The sequence below is a fragment of the Prionailurus bengalensis genome, chromosome A1 (assembly GCF_016509475.1).
Source record: "Prionailurus bengalensis isolate Pbe53 chromosome A1, Fcat_Pben_1.1_paternal_pri, whole genome shotgun sequence".
Lineage (NCBI taxonomy): Eukaryota > Metazoa > Chordata > Mammalia > Carnivora > Felidae > Prionailurus > Prionailurus bengalensis.
The window spans coordinates 233,661,010-233,679,413 of NC_057343.1; the positions used below are offsets into that span (position 1 = coordinate 233,661,010).

General features: G+C 45.9%; 1 protein-coding gene across 7 annotated transcripts in view; it reads left to right on the plus strand.

The window, feature by feature from the left end:
- Positions 1-18,404, plus strand: part of SEMA5A (semaphorin 5A) — a 481,312-nt gene that overhangs the window by 322,360 nt on the left and 140,548 nt on the right. For all 7 annotated transcript variants that reach the window (XM_043601165.1, XM_043601208.1, XM_043601185.1 and 4 more), the window contains 3 exons: positions 5,804-6,089; positions 9,128-9,263; positions 16,348-16,552. In XM_043601165.1, the coding sequence (XP_043457100.1) occupies positions 5,804-6,089; positions 9,128-9,263; positions 16,348-16,552 (627 nt within the window). The remainder of the gene's footprint in view (positions 1-5,803; positions 6,090-9,127; positions 9,264-16,347; positions 16,553-18,404) is intronic.

Sequence of the window (18,404 nt, forward strand, 5' to 3'; positions counted from 1 at the left end):
TCAATACTATATGTATATACATGTACATGATACACATACACACATACATACACAGACAGACATGTATTATCTGCCCATCTGTATGTCTGTCTTTTACTGGAAATCTTAGGGAAAGCTTTAGCACCTCAGTGGCTTTTAAACCACACTGTGCTTAATTTCATTTAATTTTAGTTTAATTATCCATGCTTACTAAAGACCTAGATGAAATTAGTTTACTCTGGAACACTCTGTAGCACATTTTCATGTAGCTGTAACAAAGGGAGAGGTGCCTAGTAAGAGAGTGTATGGAATTTAGGAATATATATATGAAAATGGTTTGGGTCGTGACTGACCCCCCAAAATCAGGGAATTAAAAATATCTGGCTCACCGTGTCACATCTAAAGATTGTTTCCACTAGCTCCTTTTCTTTTTGTGGAATAGCTTGCTATTTTAAAAACTCGACATGGCTTTATGTTTCCTACATTTTGATCACCTGTAAGCTTAGCATTTGCATGTTTAATAATTCATTATCATTATGTGAGGTTCTACTAAATATAAGTTATTAAGAGGGACATCAAAAATAAATGATGAAATGATGTAGGCATCGTTTATTGGGATCTTACCACACACCAGTCTCTTTAATCCTTACGGCAAAGTAGGTCTTTTGGGCCCTGAATTGTCATCTAGGATGAAAGAGCATTCCAGATGTCTTTGATCCAGCCCAGGGTTTCAATCTGGGATGGGGAGAGCCACAACCCACATGGGCCCCATGCCCAGGCATTTTCTAGTCTGCCTTGGGCAAGTGTATTGCAAGGTGGCCTTTGATTGAGAAAGGATTTATGATAGATTGTGATTCTAGTAACATTTTTGTAGAGTTGGAAAATCAGAATTCCTGTCTTCCACATCCATTCTCGTCAATGTGGACAAATATTTCTTTTATTTATTTATTTTTTTTTTTTTGAGAGACAGAGATAGGGCATGAGTGGGGGGAGGGGCAGAGAGAGAAGGAGACACAGAATCTGAAGCAGGTTCCAGGCTCAGCTGTCGGCACAGAGCTTGACACGGGGCTTGAACTCACGAAACACAAGATCTTGACCTGAGCCGAAGTCGGACGCTTAACTGAATGAGCCACCCAGGTGCCCCAAGAAATATTTCTATATGAAGAAACTGCTAATGATCTGGTCACTCCTGAACATGAGGCACCTCCAGCCTGACGCAATAGGTGTTGCAATAGAAAGAATATAGAAAGGAAGGATCCATATTGACGTTCAGCATCTGATTTTACATGGTCCGGATCTTCTCGAAAATGTTGAAGCTTTTGTTCTTCTCATTACTCTTGTTTATTCTATTATGAATCTCTTCTCTTACCCCTATCTGCATGGCCACTAATAAGTAAACGTAGAAAATAAAAGTCCTGGTATCACGAACCATATCTCCTCTTGCGACGTGACAGATTTTGTAACATGCTCTGTAATCCGTAACTCAGTATGTTTTCTAAACATGAGAAAAAAACCAGCTTCTCCATGCATAGATTTATGGTGAGCTGACATATACTCATGTCGGTTTTTTTCTGAATTAGCAGCACACCTACTATTCGTGTAGAGCTCTAATGACAGTAAAGAATAAAGGACCGCTCAGATCTCTCTTTCACGCACTCACATTCATTGTAGACAAGAAGGCAGGGCCTGATTTATGACTTGTTCAGTTCACTCAGGAGCGACAGATCACTGGTTTGTGGTGAATTGCATTTTAACAAGAGACAGAACTTAAATAATGGGAGGGAAACAATGTGCATCTTGTTGTAGCGCCTGGTGAGATTCAAACATCCCCTGCCTCCAGATTGATATCTGCAAATGGGAGAGACACGTGGCTGTCTGTCTAACAACGATCCCTGCTTTTGTATTGTCTTTGGAGAAGGAGCAGGATGCTGGCCGAGTTTCAAAGGGCTCTGCTTTCCAGGAGACGGGGCTTCCTGATCTGACGGCAGTTCACACAGTCAGGGACCCATCCCCATCCTGAAGGACCACTGCAGGACGGCAGGATGCATCTCCAAGTGTCACTTAGCTCCTTGACTAAATTGCCTGTGCTGGGTTAGAGAACAGCGTCTGCTACACATTGAACACAAGTTCTTCCCCAGTTTCTCGGCGGGAAATAATGCGTTCGAGCATTTCTGTCTAAAATGCGCTCTGTCATCCTATCGCAGAATTGTTTCAGGGTGGTTTGGAGAGACGGTGGAGGTTCTCTGTGGGAAGAGGAGGCTGTGGGCCAGTCTGCATGGTGTTACCCAGTCTTCCCCTTCGAGCAGAAATCTGAGTGACGTGGTCCGGTGGGGCAGACTATGAACGTGGCCTCGATGCCCCAACAGGCACTCGCAGGCTCTCTGGGGCGGTGGTGGCGCCATCTGAAATAGCATCTCTGGAGCCGGACAAACGCTTCCCAGCAGGATTCTTGCTTAATAAGCCCTTGAATTGTTGCCTCCTTCCTCCTGCTTTTCCTTCCCTGTGTCATTCCTGATGTCCCTGATAGCTGCAGGGTAAGTTTCATCTGGGCATTTGTCTTTCTGAGAAAACCTGCTCCCCGCTTTGGTTTCTAAAGCATTTTCCAGAACACTAACTTTTATTCTTGAATACAGTTAACGCAGAGTCAATTATTCCCTCGTAGTCCATTGTTTTTGTTTGTTTGTTTGTTTGTTTCAGTGTAGTGTAATGGTAAGTGCCTACGCTCTGTGGTCAGACTGTCCAGATCCAGGACATAACCCCCCACCCCATGCCCATCGCTAGTTGTGTGAGCTTGGACAGATTACCAATGAGTAATAACACAGCACCTACCTCTATGGTTTTTGTGAGTTGAATGAGCAGAGGAGTATGAAGAACCGAGCATAGAGCCTGGCACGGGAGCCTTAGCATTCTGTAGCTGTTTTTTAAGATTAATAGACTCAACCTTGACTGGAAGAAACCATGAAAGATCACTTTTACCTTTGTCTCTTCTCATTTTCTTGCTCAAGTCTTCCTAGGGACATTTACTCTGGTTTCCATTCTGTTTTGCCCAGTAGCAGGAGTAGGTCTCCGTGAGGGTGTTTTCATAAATCCTGTGGACTTTGCCCAACCTCATCCACATGTGTTAGTAACTGTGGCCCTAGACTGGACACATCCAGTCCTCCACCTTCTTTCTTTGTTTTCTCCATTTTATTTATCTTTTAAGTTTATTTATTTATTTATTTTGAGAAAGGGGGGGGGGGAAGCATGAGCAGGGAAGAGGCAGAGAGAGAGGGAGAGAGAAAATCCCAAGCAGGCTCCGTACCGTCAGCGCCAAGCCCGAGGCAGGGCTTGAACTCCTGAGCCGTGAGATCATGACCTGAGCCGAAACCAAGAGTCAGATGCTTAACTGACTGAGCCACCGAGGCGCCCCTGTTTTCTCCATTTTAGATAAGCTTTGTGGTCCTTGTTGTTGATGATGATGATCGGGACGATGTTTTTTTTTGTTTTGTTTTGTTTTTAGAACAACGATCAAACCGTACCACCTGGTTGGAGTGCCTGGGTGCAGGACGCGTTCTGAAACGATTTAGTCTTCCCTTTCGAATTAAACATATGGGTGAATGTCTTCTTCAGAAACCAAATACAGTTTGGCACTTGTTCCATATCTTTGCTTTTGGGGTCTCCTTCAACGAGTAATTCTCTTTTGGAGGCTCGGTGAACACAGATTCAAAAAGCTCCCCAGTATTTGGCTGTGTGTTCCCAGAACACCGGTCAGAGATGTGTATTCTCCTGCTTTGTGAGCATCTCTCTCCGGTATTAAAGCATACCGTACAGACAGTATATCTGAGTTCCATCTCCCACATTGTGACGCAGTCCAGTTTTCTTTCTATCCATTTCAGGTTAAAGCAGCTGTAACATAATAGCATGTTTGGCAGTTTATAAATGAAAATCAGTTCTTTTTGAGTTCTTTATTACTTCATGTGCTTAAATGACTTAACAATATCATGGACTGGGGAGGAGGACACGTTGCATGTACAACTTATACAACTTAAAGAATATTGTTACAGCTCTACAATGGAAAGTTGAATTAAAGGGAGACATTCGGGGATGATATCCAATATATGTGTTACTTGAACACTGGCGACAGCTTTCTGGACAGGATGGTAGTGTAGTCAGTGCCACCTCTCAATCAGTGTCCGCATTTCACATTGGAGGTGGGCCTGCTGTGTGTCTTACTGTTACTAGTAATGGGTTGTCTTGTGGCCAAACATACTTTAGTCGTCGTGCCAGTAACATGTCTGCTGGAACAATCTAATTGGATCTGGCAAAGTCCAAGGCCAGTTGAATTGCCCCCTCCCCCAACTAATTGTCCCTGAAATATGTCCCTGTGGATACAGTTGTTGTGTGTATCTTTCCATTTATTTTGAACGCAAAGGTTTATCGCCATATTATCTTAATGGCCCTATAAAATTGAGACACTGGCTAATTGAATTGTAAGCTCCTAGCAATAGAGAAAAGAGTAAGAACCGAGGAGGGCACCTTTTGGGATGAGCCCTGGGTGTTGTATGGAAACCAATTTGACAATAAATTTCATATATTGAAAAAAAAAAGAGTAAGAATCAAACTTGATTATTAGAATTTGTATAAAGATAAATGTTAAGGTGTGTCCATGTCTGAAAGGGTATCATTTCTATCATCAATGGGCTCAAACAAGAAGCTATGAACATAACACTATGAACATCTATGAAGGGTATATATGAAATTCAGTTGACAAACTATAGGACTCTTAAACTCTTCATGAGCTTGGCGATGGAGTAAAGGTTTTGCCATAATTTTGTCCTTTCTGAATCCCTATTTTTAAGCTAATTATGAGACCAGGAAGCTGGAAGGCAGTGACCCCCATCTCAACACACTCCGCTCTTCTATATGGATTCTCCAGCAACCCAGAAATGAGAAAATCAGAGTCGATTCTCACAGTTACATGGTCACCATAGTAACTGGAATTGCTAAAGCTAATTCAGGACACTAAGCTGATAGTTTCAGTTTTTATTTCAGTTTTCACAAATGAAAACCATCTTAAGGTTCTCGCTAAAAAAGCACATAAGTTATGTCGGTCATACTCCCGTGTACGAGTAAGATCAAAGAATTTTGTTGTCTTGTACACAAACAGGGTACCATGGTGCTCCTGTGTTCTGAATCGCATTGCATATTTTTCATCTCATTTTCTCCCACTCTTTCTTTTTTTGTATATTTATTTATTTATTTTTGAGAGAAAGACAGAAAGTGCACAAGCAGGGGAGGGGCAGAGAGACAGAGGGAGACACAGAGTCCAAAGCAGGCTCCAGGCTCTGAGTCTACTGTTCTTTGACCTTTGAGGTTGTCAGTGCAGAGCCCGACATGGGACAAAAAGCCAGGAACTGTGAGATCATAACCTGAGCCAAAGTCAGACAGACGCTCAACCTACTGAGCCACCCAGGCACCCCCGTCCCACTCTTTCTGAAGAGCACGTCACGATATACAAATAAACGAGTATATGTTGCTTTAAAAGTCTATTGCAAAAGTTGCTGCCCAGTTTTGATGGCATTAGCGTCCTGTGACTGGGTGCTGTGTTAACTCAGGATGCTTACGTGTGGAATTGTGCGGGCGATTCCTTGCCACTTAGGACTTGTGTACAGTGTTCTGTCCTTAGCACAGGTCACCGAGCTGCTCATGGGGCTCTCGTTCGTCCCTTAGGAGCCAGGCATTGTCTGCACAAAAGCATGTGTCCTTGGAAAAAACACTGAGGAGGTAAGACATACAGAGATACCATATGAACGTTCACACTTTTCTTCTTCCCTCTTGTCTCCAGAACCAAACTTCGTGTCATCTTACGACATCGGAAATTTCACCTACTTCTTTTTCCGAGAAAACGCCGTGGAGCACGACTGTGGGAAAACCGTGTTCTCCAGAGCTGCCCGGGTCTGCAAGAATGACATCGGGGGACGGTTCCTACTGGAGGACACCTGGACCACGTTCATGAAGGCTCGCCTGAACTGCTCCCGGCCCGGGGAGGTCCCCTTTTACTACAACGAGCTGCAGAGCACTTTCTTCCTGCCCGAGCTGGATCTGATCTATGGCATCTTTACCACCAACGTGTAAGTAACTGGAAGAAAATTCTTTCCCTGCTCCTCTGTCCATGGTGCATGCGTCTGCTGTTCTTTGACCTTTGAGAAGTCGGAAAGTTGCTTTAAAGGAAATCTTTCTTATTTTACTGGGCCAACGGCCAAAGGAATGTTTGAGTATGAATTAAATATTATGCAAATACAGTGTGATTTCTGAGACTTGGTATTCGGGAAATAAAGCGAAGCAAAAAGAGTTTCAATCTGTCCTTAGGTAATTGTAGCATCAAGTTACCCGACTGTAATTTTCTCCTTCCTGATTCACCAATGTGTTCTGGGCACTGTCTGAAATGCTGGTACATATTAGGTGCATTTTTTTTCCATATGCAGTTATGCATTTGGGCACAATGAAGGCAGTGTTTTCTGAGTCTGATCTTTGAGTGGTATATTTCGTGCCCACACCTCCGGTCGTAAGTGAAATGCACATCGTCACTTTCCCGTAGCTGCATTTTCAACCGTTGTTCTAGGAGACGGCTAACCTGGGCAGGCTTTTCTAAAATGATGGCTGTACTTTAAAAATATCCTTGAAAAAAACGATAACATCTTTTTGTTTTTCTGGTGGGAGGTGATACTCCTAGCTCCAGAACTGATAACTTTTGGATAAGGGAAAGCATGTGAAGTTTCCTGATCTTTCGTCCACTCTTACTCTGGTGGAGTTGTAGCGTGACCCACATCTATTTCCCATTCTTTGCTGGTGTGCAGTGAAAGATTCGACAGGATCACATCCCGCCCCCAGGGGTGACAGATCCCCTTTTCATACTCAGACTCTGGGCCCCCTTTCAGTGGTAACCGTGGTCCGCAGTGTGGACTCTGCTTCGGACCATCTTTGAGTCTCTATTCTGGCAACTTAACAATGCAGAAAAAATGGAATCCAGGCAGTTTGAAAGTGCTGATAAGGAGTGTGGGATGACCAGCCATCCTGGCTTGTCTGGGATCGTCCCAGCTTCAGCATCTAGACGAGTCCTGCATCCCAGGGAAACCCCGGGGTCCTGGGAGAATCGAGGATGCCTACCCGGGAATTGCTGTAGAACCACTTGATCTGCTCCTTCCTTCCATGTTACTCTTTCCCTCTGTCCTCTGCCCTGCTGAGCTTAAGTGTTAACAGTCACTCGATAATAACATTTACTCCGTGAAGAGTCTTCTTTCTGACATGAAGTTAGAAGAAGCCTGAAATGGATGGCGCCCCACCCACCCCCACCCCACCATGACCACCTTCATTGTAAATCTGGTTTTCAACCCCAGAGCTTATTTTCCCTCCTTGATACGTTTCTTTGAAAAAATCAATTTAGAGTTTCTGAAGCTGATTTGCTTTCCAAAACCCGGTTTAAGAAATCGTGTCGGCTGCGCAAGATGAATGTTCAGTTGCTGACTTGACATCAATTTTACACACAATGGGAGCTGGGCTTACTTAGCTGTTCATTCCCCTGGCTCTGGGCAAAGACAATTTAAAAAGTTATGGAAATACTGCGTCTGGACTGTTCAATGGTCAATTTAGACACTCGCAAAAATAAGTTTCAGACGATTCCAGACGATTTGTTTAGTGTCGCAAGTGTCCATCATATTGGACATCACCCAGTATATAGCATCTATCTATATCTGTCTATCTATCTATCGTCTATCATCTATCATCTACTATCTATCATCTATCTATCTATCTATCTATCTATCATCTATCATCTACTATCTATCATCTATCAATCAATCTATCATCTATGTGTCTATCTACCTATCTATCATTTATCTATCTATATTAGAGATAGAATCGCTAGATCTTTCCTTTCTGTCTCGAACACTTACCCTCACCAGGTCTTGGGAAGAACTTTCGGACCCATCCATTTCTAGTTCCACCATACGCCCCACCTCTCTTCCTTCTCATGTCTCAGCCTTGATCTTACCTTCTGGACAGATGATCACATTCTTGACAAGACTTGCTCCAGACTGAAAGAAAATGATGATGGGGGGCAGCCAGCAGTGAATGAGTACATCACGCTGTGGCTCAGCTCTCTGGTGTTGCTGCTCATCGTTTGCTTTGCCTCTGTATATTCATCAAGGTCTCTTAGCATTGGGGAGTGGGGATGAAGGTCGCTCCCCTCGCTCATTCTGCCCTAGGACTGGGTGGTTTTCTCACCCCCTGGCCATGAGCTGGGCTGCAGGAAATGGCCTACTTACTACCGCGTGGAGTTGCTGAAGGTTTTACCATCGTGTTCCCGGGTGTCCAAAAACGGTGGCTCACAGACAGTAAAAACCCGAGCCGTGCTCGGAAAAAGCAGATTTCTTTAACCAGACCATATTTTGCTGTTTCCACAGTTAGCAAAAGGGCGCCGGACTCCTGAGAGCCTCTCATTTACAGCTGTCTCGGCAGAGCCTGAACTCTGATTTAAGGTTTCGAGATTTCCTATGTCAGTGCCATGTCAAATTTTTCTCTCTGACCCTTCGGACTTAAAATGCTTTTCGAATTAAAAAAAAAATGTACATAAATGAAGGGTCTCTGACAGGGACTTTTTGCAAAATGCTTTCGGTTGATTATTTTTGAAAGGCTTGCAAACAGACACCGCTCTCTGGGGATCTAACAAAAAGAAGCAGCAGCCACAGTTTGCCCGCCGCCGTCTGAAAGAACCAGATGAACAGTTGGGACAAGAGCCACCCGGGCCGTTGAGAGGCTCCAGCCCCCGGAGGAGAACGTCTTTTTCCTCCTGTTTTTAAAAGGCCTGACATACGGCTCTTCACAACCCTCTGTCCTCTTGTTGCGGCTGAGTGAATTAATCCCATCCGGCAGGATTAGAAGTGTCATAACCGCTAAATAGTCTTGTTTCTGCACCCAAGTGTTTGTTCTCCCACAAGGAGACCACAGAGTGACATCAGTCACTGCTTTGGCTTCATCCCTTGGTGGGGTGGGGGGGACTTAGGACACTGTGATCCTGAGGTTCTCCGGAAGGTGCCTGCGCTAGGGGTCCCCGCAGGACTCTGACCTGCCCCCCTTCCTCTCTCTTCCCTCCCCCTCCCCCTCCCCCCAGGAACAGCATCGCTGCCTCGGCCGTGTGTGTCTTCAACCTGAGTGCCGTCTCCCAGGCCTTCAACGGGCCCTTCAAGTACCAGGAGAACTCGCGCTCCGCCTGGCTGCCGTATCCCAACCCCAACCCCAACTTCCAGGTAATTTCAGGGGGGTGGAGAAGGCACTCATTCCTCTCGTGTAGACAGCCTGGGACAGTGTAAAGCTGGGTACATGCACAACGCAGCTGGGGTCCCCCCTGACCCTCACGGACGAGCCCACGCTCAGCCTGGCTCACGGAATATGGCCGAGGCCTTTTGTCCGCTGAGGTGCCCCGGGCCGAAAAGGGGCCTTTTGTCAGCTGGGACGCCGAGGCTGAGCTGAAAAAGGCCAGAATAAAGCAGCAGGCTGGGAAGCCAAGCTTCAATTAGTGCTAATGATGGCGGACCCTGTGTCCCCAGAAGCTCTGATCCCTAATGAATGACGCCGTAGTGAATGGAGCCCAGGGCACAGAGCAGTGGAGACGCACAAACAGAATTAGAGCACTAATTGGTGAACGTGGGGAGATTTCCTGTCGGGGTGAGTGGGACGTGATGGTGCAGCTGGGGGGAAGCAGAGCAGGTGGTGGCCATTAGCTCACGAATCACAAAATTGCAGGATGTTGGAGCTATAAGGGGCTCCACGTCATTTTCTCTCATCTTCCGATGTTCAGAAGAAGCTGGGACCAAAAGAAATGTGATTTCCTCATGTCTGGTCCGTCAGCAGGTGTATTAGTCTGCTCAGGCGGCCATCACAAAATACCACCGACTGGGCGGCGTGAATGACAGACGTATGCTTCGTCACAGTTCTGGAGGCTGGAAGTCCAAGATCAAGGTTCTGGCTGATACAGTTTCTGGTGAATCGCTTCCTCTCTTAAAAATGGCCACCTTCTGACTGTGTCCTCACGTAGCCTTTCCTCAGTGACTGGGGAGAGACCCTAATCCTGTGGGATCAAGGCCCCACCCTTGTGAACCCACTGAACCTTAATTACTCCCTTCCAGGCCCCATCTCCAAAGACAGCCACCTTGAGGGTTGGGGGTTCAACATATGCATTTGGGGGAGACACAAACATTCAGACCGCAGCAGCAGGCTTCCCTCGAGGGCCCCCCTTCTGACACGGATGCTCATACGATCATTGTCGTCATCGTGCGTGTAATTTTTAGTACCGCCACGTTCAAGACTCTGTGCTCGTCATGTTGCCCACTGGCAACGGTGTTGGGATCAGTGACAAATTCTCCCACAGACAGAGAGGGGTGCCGAGCCTCCGTGCAGAGATTCAGTCCGGCCAAGGACACTGGCTGATCAGTCGCTGAACTGAGATCTCAACGCCAGTCCTCAGATGCAAAGCCCCACCCTCTTCTGGCTAAAAGACCACTAGTTACCGTAACTAACCTGAGTTAGAACTGGGTTCTGTACCCGGGCGTCCACGTTCTGGTTGGTTGATTATCCCAACACCTAAAACTTTTGGCTTTTGAGAAAACTAGGAGTACAGAAAGGGTTCAGTTATTTTATACCTTCCTTGGACTTTGGCAGGGACCGTTCAATTGTAACTGTTTTGAAAGAATTTTTTTAAATTAATTTTTTGGTAATTTAAGAGCATGGGATTGGGGACAGATGGGTGGTTTTTACAACCTCTTTCCCATTTGGCTGCTTTACTGGGGCATTCTGTTAGCATCTTCTGTCTCTCATTCTCATCAATAAGATGAGGAAAGTGGGATACGAAGGCACAGGAATATTTTAGGAATAAACTTTGGTAATATTGATTAATGTGCCTTGCTGACTGTAGAATGTAGTTGGAGAAGGTGACTCTTAGGGACCATTCACTGGGTGCCTTCTGGGGTCCCACATTGTGTCAATGCTTTATATACCTGCCCTGCTGTCTCCTCTCCCCAGCTCTGTAAGGTAGGCATCGTCATCCATGCTTTAGAAGTCAGGAAACCGAGTAACCAATTTATATGTATTACCCTAGCCCCGCTACTCAGAAAACTCAGTACTGGTTCAGTACAAAGAGATTCATATCACAGGTCAAGCGGCTAACAGCTTATTGGGAACCAAACCTGAAGTGACCACGGCTCCTCATGGCATAGACAGTTTATGTCATTATTAACTGAACATTGATGCTTTGCCCCTTTGTTGAGTCTCCATCTGAATTTCTCCCTGTCCTCAGATGATGGGGTACAGCGTAACTGTTTAAGAAGACCCTCCGTAAAATCCTGACGGTGGAATATATCATTGCTCTTAAGAAGGTGCTTTGTAAAGTCCTGAAGGTGAAAAACAATTAACGAAGATGCTCCCTTTATTTACAGTGTACTCTTAATGCCTTGATGTTTCTATTGCAAAAGTCTTCATAATGAACAGTGACTTAATAAACCCCTGATGCCTTACCACCTCCAGGCAGTGGATAACTTTTAGCCCTTTTGTCTGAACATATTTGTAGCACACAGCAAAATCTCTCATTTCCTAAGGCCACGGGCCTCTGGTTTTATAATGCCAGTGTCACACGGAGAGGCTTACTCACGTTTATGAGATGGGAGTAGGTTCATGCCATATAACAAATGAAGCTTGCGCAAATATGACATGCATTTCAGGCAGGAAGCTTGCTTAGCTGGGCTTAACTTGTTAGGGTAGAATTTAAGATTTACAGGGAACTAAAATTTAAATTTTTTTTTAATGTTTATTTATTTTTGAGACAGAGAGACAGAGCATGAATGGGGGAGAGTCAGAGAGAGAGGGAGACACAGAATCCAAAACAGGCTCCAGGCTCCGAGCTGTCAGCACAGAGCCCGACACGGGGCTCGAACTCGTCAACCGCGAGATCGTGACCTGAGCCGAAGTCAGACGCTCAACCGACTGAGCCACCCAGGCGCCCCAGGGGAACTCAAATTTTAGATGATGACAATTCCTTGTATATTTTCTGGTACAAAAATGTACCAATGGTTTTCTTTTGGTTTATCGTATTTGGTAACCACGATAGCATTGGCATCCTTACTGATATTCATGAGACCATGTAGCTGGCACAGGGTGGGAATACATTTTGCATTAAGGATCCTTCCACTAGTCGTTATGTTTGCAGTAACCAACAGTGAGAAGTGGTTCAGTTTTTTCCATTCTTGTTTGCCTAGTGACATTTGGAATTTTATGCAGCATTTATAATAAGAACTAGCAAGTTAGTTGGAGGAACAGAAATGTGATTCAGGTTCAGGAAGAAGAATGGGTCGGGAAGGACAGTGCCTCATTTTGCAAGATGTAGTACAGAAACCTCAACTGAGAACAATAACAAAACAGCAAAAGATAGCGTTTTTATAGTTGCAATCTAGAAACCACCGTAAGTAGTTCTATGGAAGCCTACCCCGTTAGAGCCTGCGGTCCAAGTCATCTTGGCCCTGAACTTCACTAGGAAAACAGCATTGGTCGGTAACAGGAAACACCATCCAGACCCAGTGGACAGACTCCGCGATTTTCTGTGTGTTTTTGACAACCACCAATCAGAAATGATGGAGCCAAAATGGAAAACAGACCCTTAAGTGGTCAGACAGATGAGGAGGTCATTCTTGGGCCAAATGAAGGGGTTGACCAGGTCCTCGGGACCCTGTGATGCACAGCGCACGTTTGCAGTAAGATGGGAAGAAGAGAGCCAATCAGATCGGGCACTCTGAGCACGAGGCCGGGTGATTGTGGAGCTGCACAAAACTCCAGCAAACTGGAAAGAGGATGGGATCTGTTGTCTCTGCAACAAACAAAAATACGAGTATTATAGCATTAAAAAAATTAGTCGAACGACTGTCTTTATTACTTTCAGAAGTATTAGCAAGACAACCATTGTGGTTTGTAACCCACTTGAGGACCGTGACATTTGTCTTGTTACCCTCTTGCACGGAGTCCCCAAGGTGTCACAGAGACCCCTGCGGGAACCCGATGTGTGAGGCACAGCTAGAGAATTTGCAGCGCATTAGAGAGCTAGATGGGTTACTTACGACCCAATAAATATATACTGTAAATCTAAATAGCTTTCAAAATATGAGAAAGAATCCTTGGGTGAGATATTTATTATAGGCTGGAAAAATAAACCAAGACGTCGTAGAGCGGAGTTCAAAATTAGTTCCTGGCCAACGATGTTGTTACCCAGTTCCGATGTGTGGTAGTTTTTCCCGTACCATGAAGTAATTTCCCAGCACCGTCTGGGTGTCCTACCATTCAACTCAATTCGGACACTATTTACCAGGAGAGAGCATCGGATCTCACAGGTACAAGGGTCAGCTCTACAAGCCTTCTGCCCCACCTCTTGCCACTTCAGGTTCTGATCTGAAGTCCAGTTCCTCACCTGTGCTTTGGAACCTCTGGTTACCAATGGAAAGTTCCAATGATCGCTGCCCTGGGTTCAATTACTTTGCTAGTGGGGCTCACAGAACTCAGAGAAACATTTTATTGACTAGATTGCTGGTTTGTTATGAAACGACCTCACTCTGGAGGCGATATACCAGGCCAGGTCTGGGGAAAGGCACAGAGCTACTCCGTGCCCTCTCTGAGCCCTAAATCTCCACATGTTCACCAACCCAGAAACCATCTGAACCCTGTCCCTTTTGGGGTTTTATGGAGGCTTCGTTACATAGGCAAGATTGATTGAATCATTGGTTATTGGTGATTGAACTCCGTCTCCATCCCCTCTCCCCTCCCTGGAGTTCAGGGGTGGGCTGAAAGTTCCCTATCTTCTAATTATGTGATTGGGTCTCTAGCCAACTGGCCCAGAGGTGCCTCGTTAACATGACAAAAGGCACCTTTACTGCTCTTGACACTTAAAAAATTCCCATGGTTTTGGGAGCTGTGTGTCAGAAAGAGGACAAAAACCAAATATGTATTTCTTACGAGTCACAATATCACAATGGCAGTTCAGGTTGATGACTTAAGATATGGGGTCCAGGGTAAAAAAAAAATGATAAGGGGAGGTCAGTGGTCCTACTACCCAGCTCTAGTCCAAGGAGGCCCCCAGGCTCTCGCAGACCCCCAGATTCCTCGAGGGCAGCACAAGGCCCTCAGTTTTGTGTTATGACTCCTGATTTCTGCGATGCATTAAAAAACAACAACAACAACAACAAAAACCACACACTGTGCCTAAGACACAAAACCTGTGTGTTAAACTTCACCCAACAAGTAGGTAACTAAGTGCCACCTATGCTTAAGCACCGTCATCAGTTTCAGGAAGAGCAATCTGGCAAACACAAAGTCACTCTCAGAGCCAGAGCTCACCTGAGTAGACCTCAGACGGAGTCTGGGAGAGTACTTTCATTTTGTAACACATTTGTTAACAAGCAACGTCCCTGTCCCTTAAGTGCTGCTGTTAAATATGATGACGATGTGAAATCTCCTAGCACAGCCCCCTGTCCCATGAGCAGCTGCCTGTGTATTCACCCATTGATTCCTTCCTTTACTTATTCATGCATTTCCCTCTGGCCACTGAAGCCCAGTGGACCGTAGAATTGCTGTCCTGCTACAAGACAGATTTGCCATTGGTTGAATGGCTTCTCTGTGCCAGGCACACTGTTTTGTTCCTTGGCATCTACAGGCACTTTCAATTAATTTACAAATGCCTTCCACTGATGATCTCAGCTGGCCTCACAACTGCCCTGGGAAGTGAATAGAGCGAGTGTTTTTCTAGCTACTTTATAGGTAGAGACAGAAGCTAAGAAGCAGCGTCTTACTTGAGACCGCATGGCTCCTGGGGCAGCAGCGTGGAGCCCTTCACCTGGCCGTGATCCCATCACCTGTGGACCCGTCGCCTGGCATAGGGGCTGTCCCTGCAAGGAAACGGGACATTGCACATTGGACAAGACTCGGGATCCATTTCTGACACTCTCTAATTTTACAACCGGCTTATCATTTTACAGCATGTAGGGCATTTTTATCAAGTGCTACAAAAAACTATCACCTATTTTTATTTTATTTTTTCTTTTTCTTTCTTAAGACAGAGCATGGGTGGGGGAGGAGCCGAGAGAGGGAGACACAGAATCGGAAGCAGGCTCCAGGCGCTGAGCTGTCAGCCCAGAGCCCGACGCGGGGTGCGAACCCACGGGCCAGGAGATCATGACCTGAGCTGAAGTCGGACGCTTAACCGACTGAGCCACCCAGGCGCCCCTCATCTATTTTTAAAAAGCAGTTTCCATCTTACACTTTTCCCCCTGTAACCTGTGATAAAACCAAGTATTAGAAATGACGTGTTATCAACGGCAGTCTCAGATGGTATGGACAGGGAAATCTGTTTCCGTCAAACTTGCTTATAGGAAGTTCTGCTGGGGGTTAGTCTTTGTTGGCCCCAGGATTCAAGCTTTGGAAAGAGTTGAGAAAGATCGGTGGGGATTCTCTGATTGTGTGCTCTGCCCCAGGAAAGCTTTTCTCCCTTTCCCACCCCGCTGTCTGCCTTATCCTTGCCCAAAACCATCCTGCACAGGTACCTGCCCGTCTCTCCACAGCCCAGCTCTGGATTCCCTTCTCAGCATTGCCGGGCCTGATTTTTTCCCCCCTTTTATATACCAGATTCATGTTCATGGTGGCTCCTCTGTCTCAACATCTCTTTCCTTCCCTTCTTCCTGGTTTCTTCCTTTACCCTCCTCTTTCCACTTCTCCCTTCCTCCCTCCCTCTGGCTTAGAGAATGAGCACAAGACAATAAAGCCACCAGTACCTTGTACCCATGTGAAATTTACTGGAATAATATTACTTCATTGACAGATTAAAATGGCCTAATTCTATCTCCGTGGAATCCATATCTTGCTTATAGACCCACCGTTCCAGTAGGGATAGTAATAGATCTGTATGATGTTCTCGACCGCTGCATTTTCAATTTTGGCACCTGATTTACAGGCAGATATAGTAGTGTGCACTTGGCCGGACAGCTTCTATGTAACTTCAACACGTGATGGGGAGTTTTCATTCCTATGTGTTCAGATTAAAGTCAGCACTGATTTTTACCGGATTAATTTTTAACATCTGATCATATATTTCTGTAATGGAGTTGAGAGACTCCCCAGATGTGATGAGTTTAAATCTAGAATGGGAGGGACACTAGGGACGGGGAGCTTGGAGAGAGCAGAGAAGCACACATGTTTGCACACTGAAGTTCTTAACCTTCCGATTCCCCCTACCTCCAGGGTGGCCAGGATCAGCAGTGCGTGTCCAGGTGGCCGGTCCCCGTAACGGCCTGTTTTCCTTTGCAGTGTGGCACGGTGGACCAGGGCCTGTACATGAACCTGACTGAAAGGAATCTGCAGGATGCTCAGAAGTTCATCCTGATGCACGAGGTGGTCCAGCCTGTGACCTCGGTGCCCTCTTTCATGGAGGACAACAGCCGTTTTTCCCACTTGGCTGTCGACGTGGTGCAGGGCAGGGACATGCTCGTCCACATCATCTATCTGGCCACAGGTAGGAGTTGGCGCCTCCCCTGAAGAGTTTCCTAAGCATGAGATTTCTATGTCCAGCCTCAAGTCGGTCTTCTTTGTCACCCAGCAAAACCCACGAACCAACCTTGTCTTTGTCATCCTCTGTGTTTCTCGTAGGGAACTTAATTTCACTCTTTTTACATTACATTGGCCATAATTTTAGTTGGGAAGACAGCGCCTGGTTTCTTAACTGTCATTTCTTAAGTGCTCATAAAATAAGGCTTTTCTTGGCAAGACCATTTTCATTTGTATAGTTTAAGACAATGCAATTGGAGGGCATTGTTGGGTGCAATATTATCCTGGGATTGTCATAATGATTTTCAATGGATTCAAACAGTGCTCGCAAGATATTCCTGGTGTAGGATGTAGATAGAAGAATTTTGAAGAATATGTTTGGAGGCATAAACAACAAAATACTTTGAAGAGAAACCGGCAACACTATTTATCAAATTATAGATGACAGCTAGACATGTCCAGTTTCCAAGGTAACTGGGTACTGGAGGCAGGCGTCTGGCACAGAAAGGGTGCTTGAGACCAGCCTCAGTGACCATGTCTGAGTCTGCACACCTGTTCAGCTTTTCCTTGCCTTCAGGTCCTCCCGTGCAGAGTCCCCTCACCACGGAGCCCGCCCCCATCCTTACATCCTCTGTCCAGTGCCCTGTCCAATGACCCCTTTCTCGCAGAGCACAGTTTCTATTGTTTTTGTTGTTTATAATATCTCATACCCACTACTGGTTGATTTTATTCAGGAAGTCACGAACATTTATTGAATTTTTACTATTTTGTGGTTCGTATGAGCACTGATGAGTCAGATGGTGAACAGACTGGCAACATCCTGCTCTCCTGGGGACAACATAACATCAGCCAGCTGGTGAGGGGAAGGACCGGGAGAGTGACTGGCTTATGATGTGGATATGAATAGAGCCACGGGCTAGCAAGAGGCGGCGGGGTGGGGGGGGCTCCCATCCTTGGCTGTTGAGGGTTGGTCTCTCCCAGGAGGTGACATTTAAGCTGATAGCTGACTAAGGAGAAAGACCTGGCCTTTCAGGACGAGGGAAACAGCGAAGGTACAGGAGTGGTCAGCTGGGGGCAGTGCCCCTGTGTTGTCAGGTAAGGACAGGGATGTCACTGTGGGATTGACAAAGGAGGCCACGAGTGCCTCTATGGTCAGGAGCAGGAAGGAAGTTAGGTGGAACATCCATGATGAATAAGGCTTGGAAGAGAGAGGATTGATATGGTATCCTAAGGGATTGGGAGTTCAAGTTTGTAGTGTTTTTTAAGAGAAGACAGAATTACCATTGCAGTGTGTGTCTTGCTCGTTAGAGCATAAGAAGAAATCAGGTCTTGGTTTCTGCCATTTTTATCCTTAATGCCCCACAGAGGGCTGGATGTGTGGCAAGTTGAGGAATGAGTGAACTGGACCTTTCCAGAAGTTTCCCTAGTTTTTCTTCATAAGTGTTCTGGTTGACTCTGCCACGGAGAATAGAGCCATCTTGGAACTCCAGGCGGCTGTTGAGTCCCTCATCCGTACCTGGGGGTGGAGGTGGCGAAGGGAGATGAGGCTGGTCGGTACAGAGCAGGGGCCTCAGCCTGAGCATTCTGACCTTGCCACAACCAAGGCCCTAACAAGGTGGGGTTTGCTTCCTTGTGTTTATAATGATTTGTAGCGAGCTTCTGAGGGTTTCTGATGGCACTCTCGTTGTCCTTTAATTGTGTCTGGTGTCTTAGTTCAGGCTGCCGTGACAAAATACCAAGTCTACAAGTCTATTTCTCACCCTTCTGGAGGCTGGAAGTTCAAGATCAAGGTGCTAGCCAATTTGTTTTCTGGTGAGAGT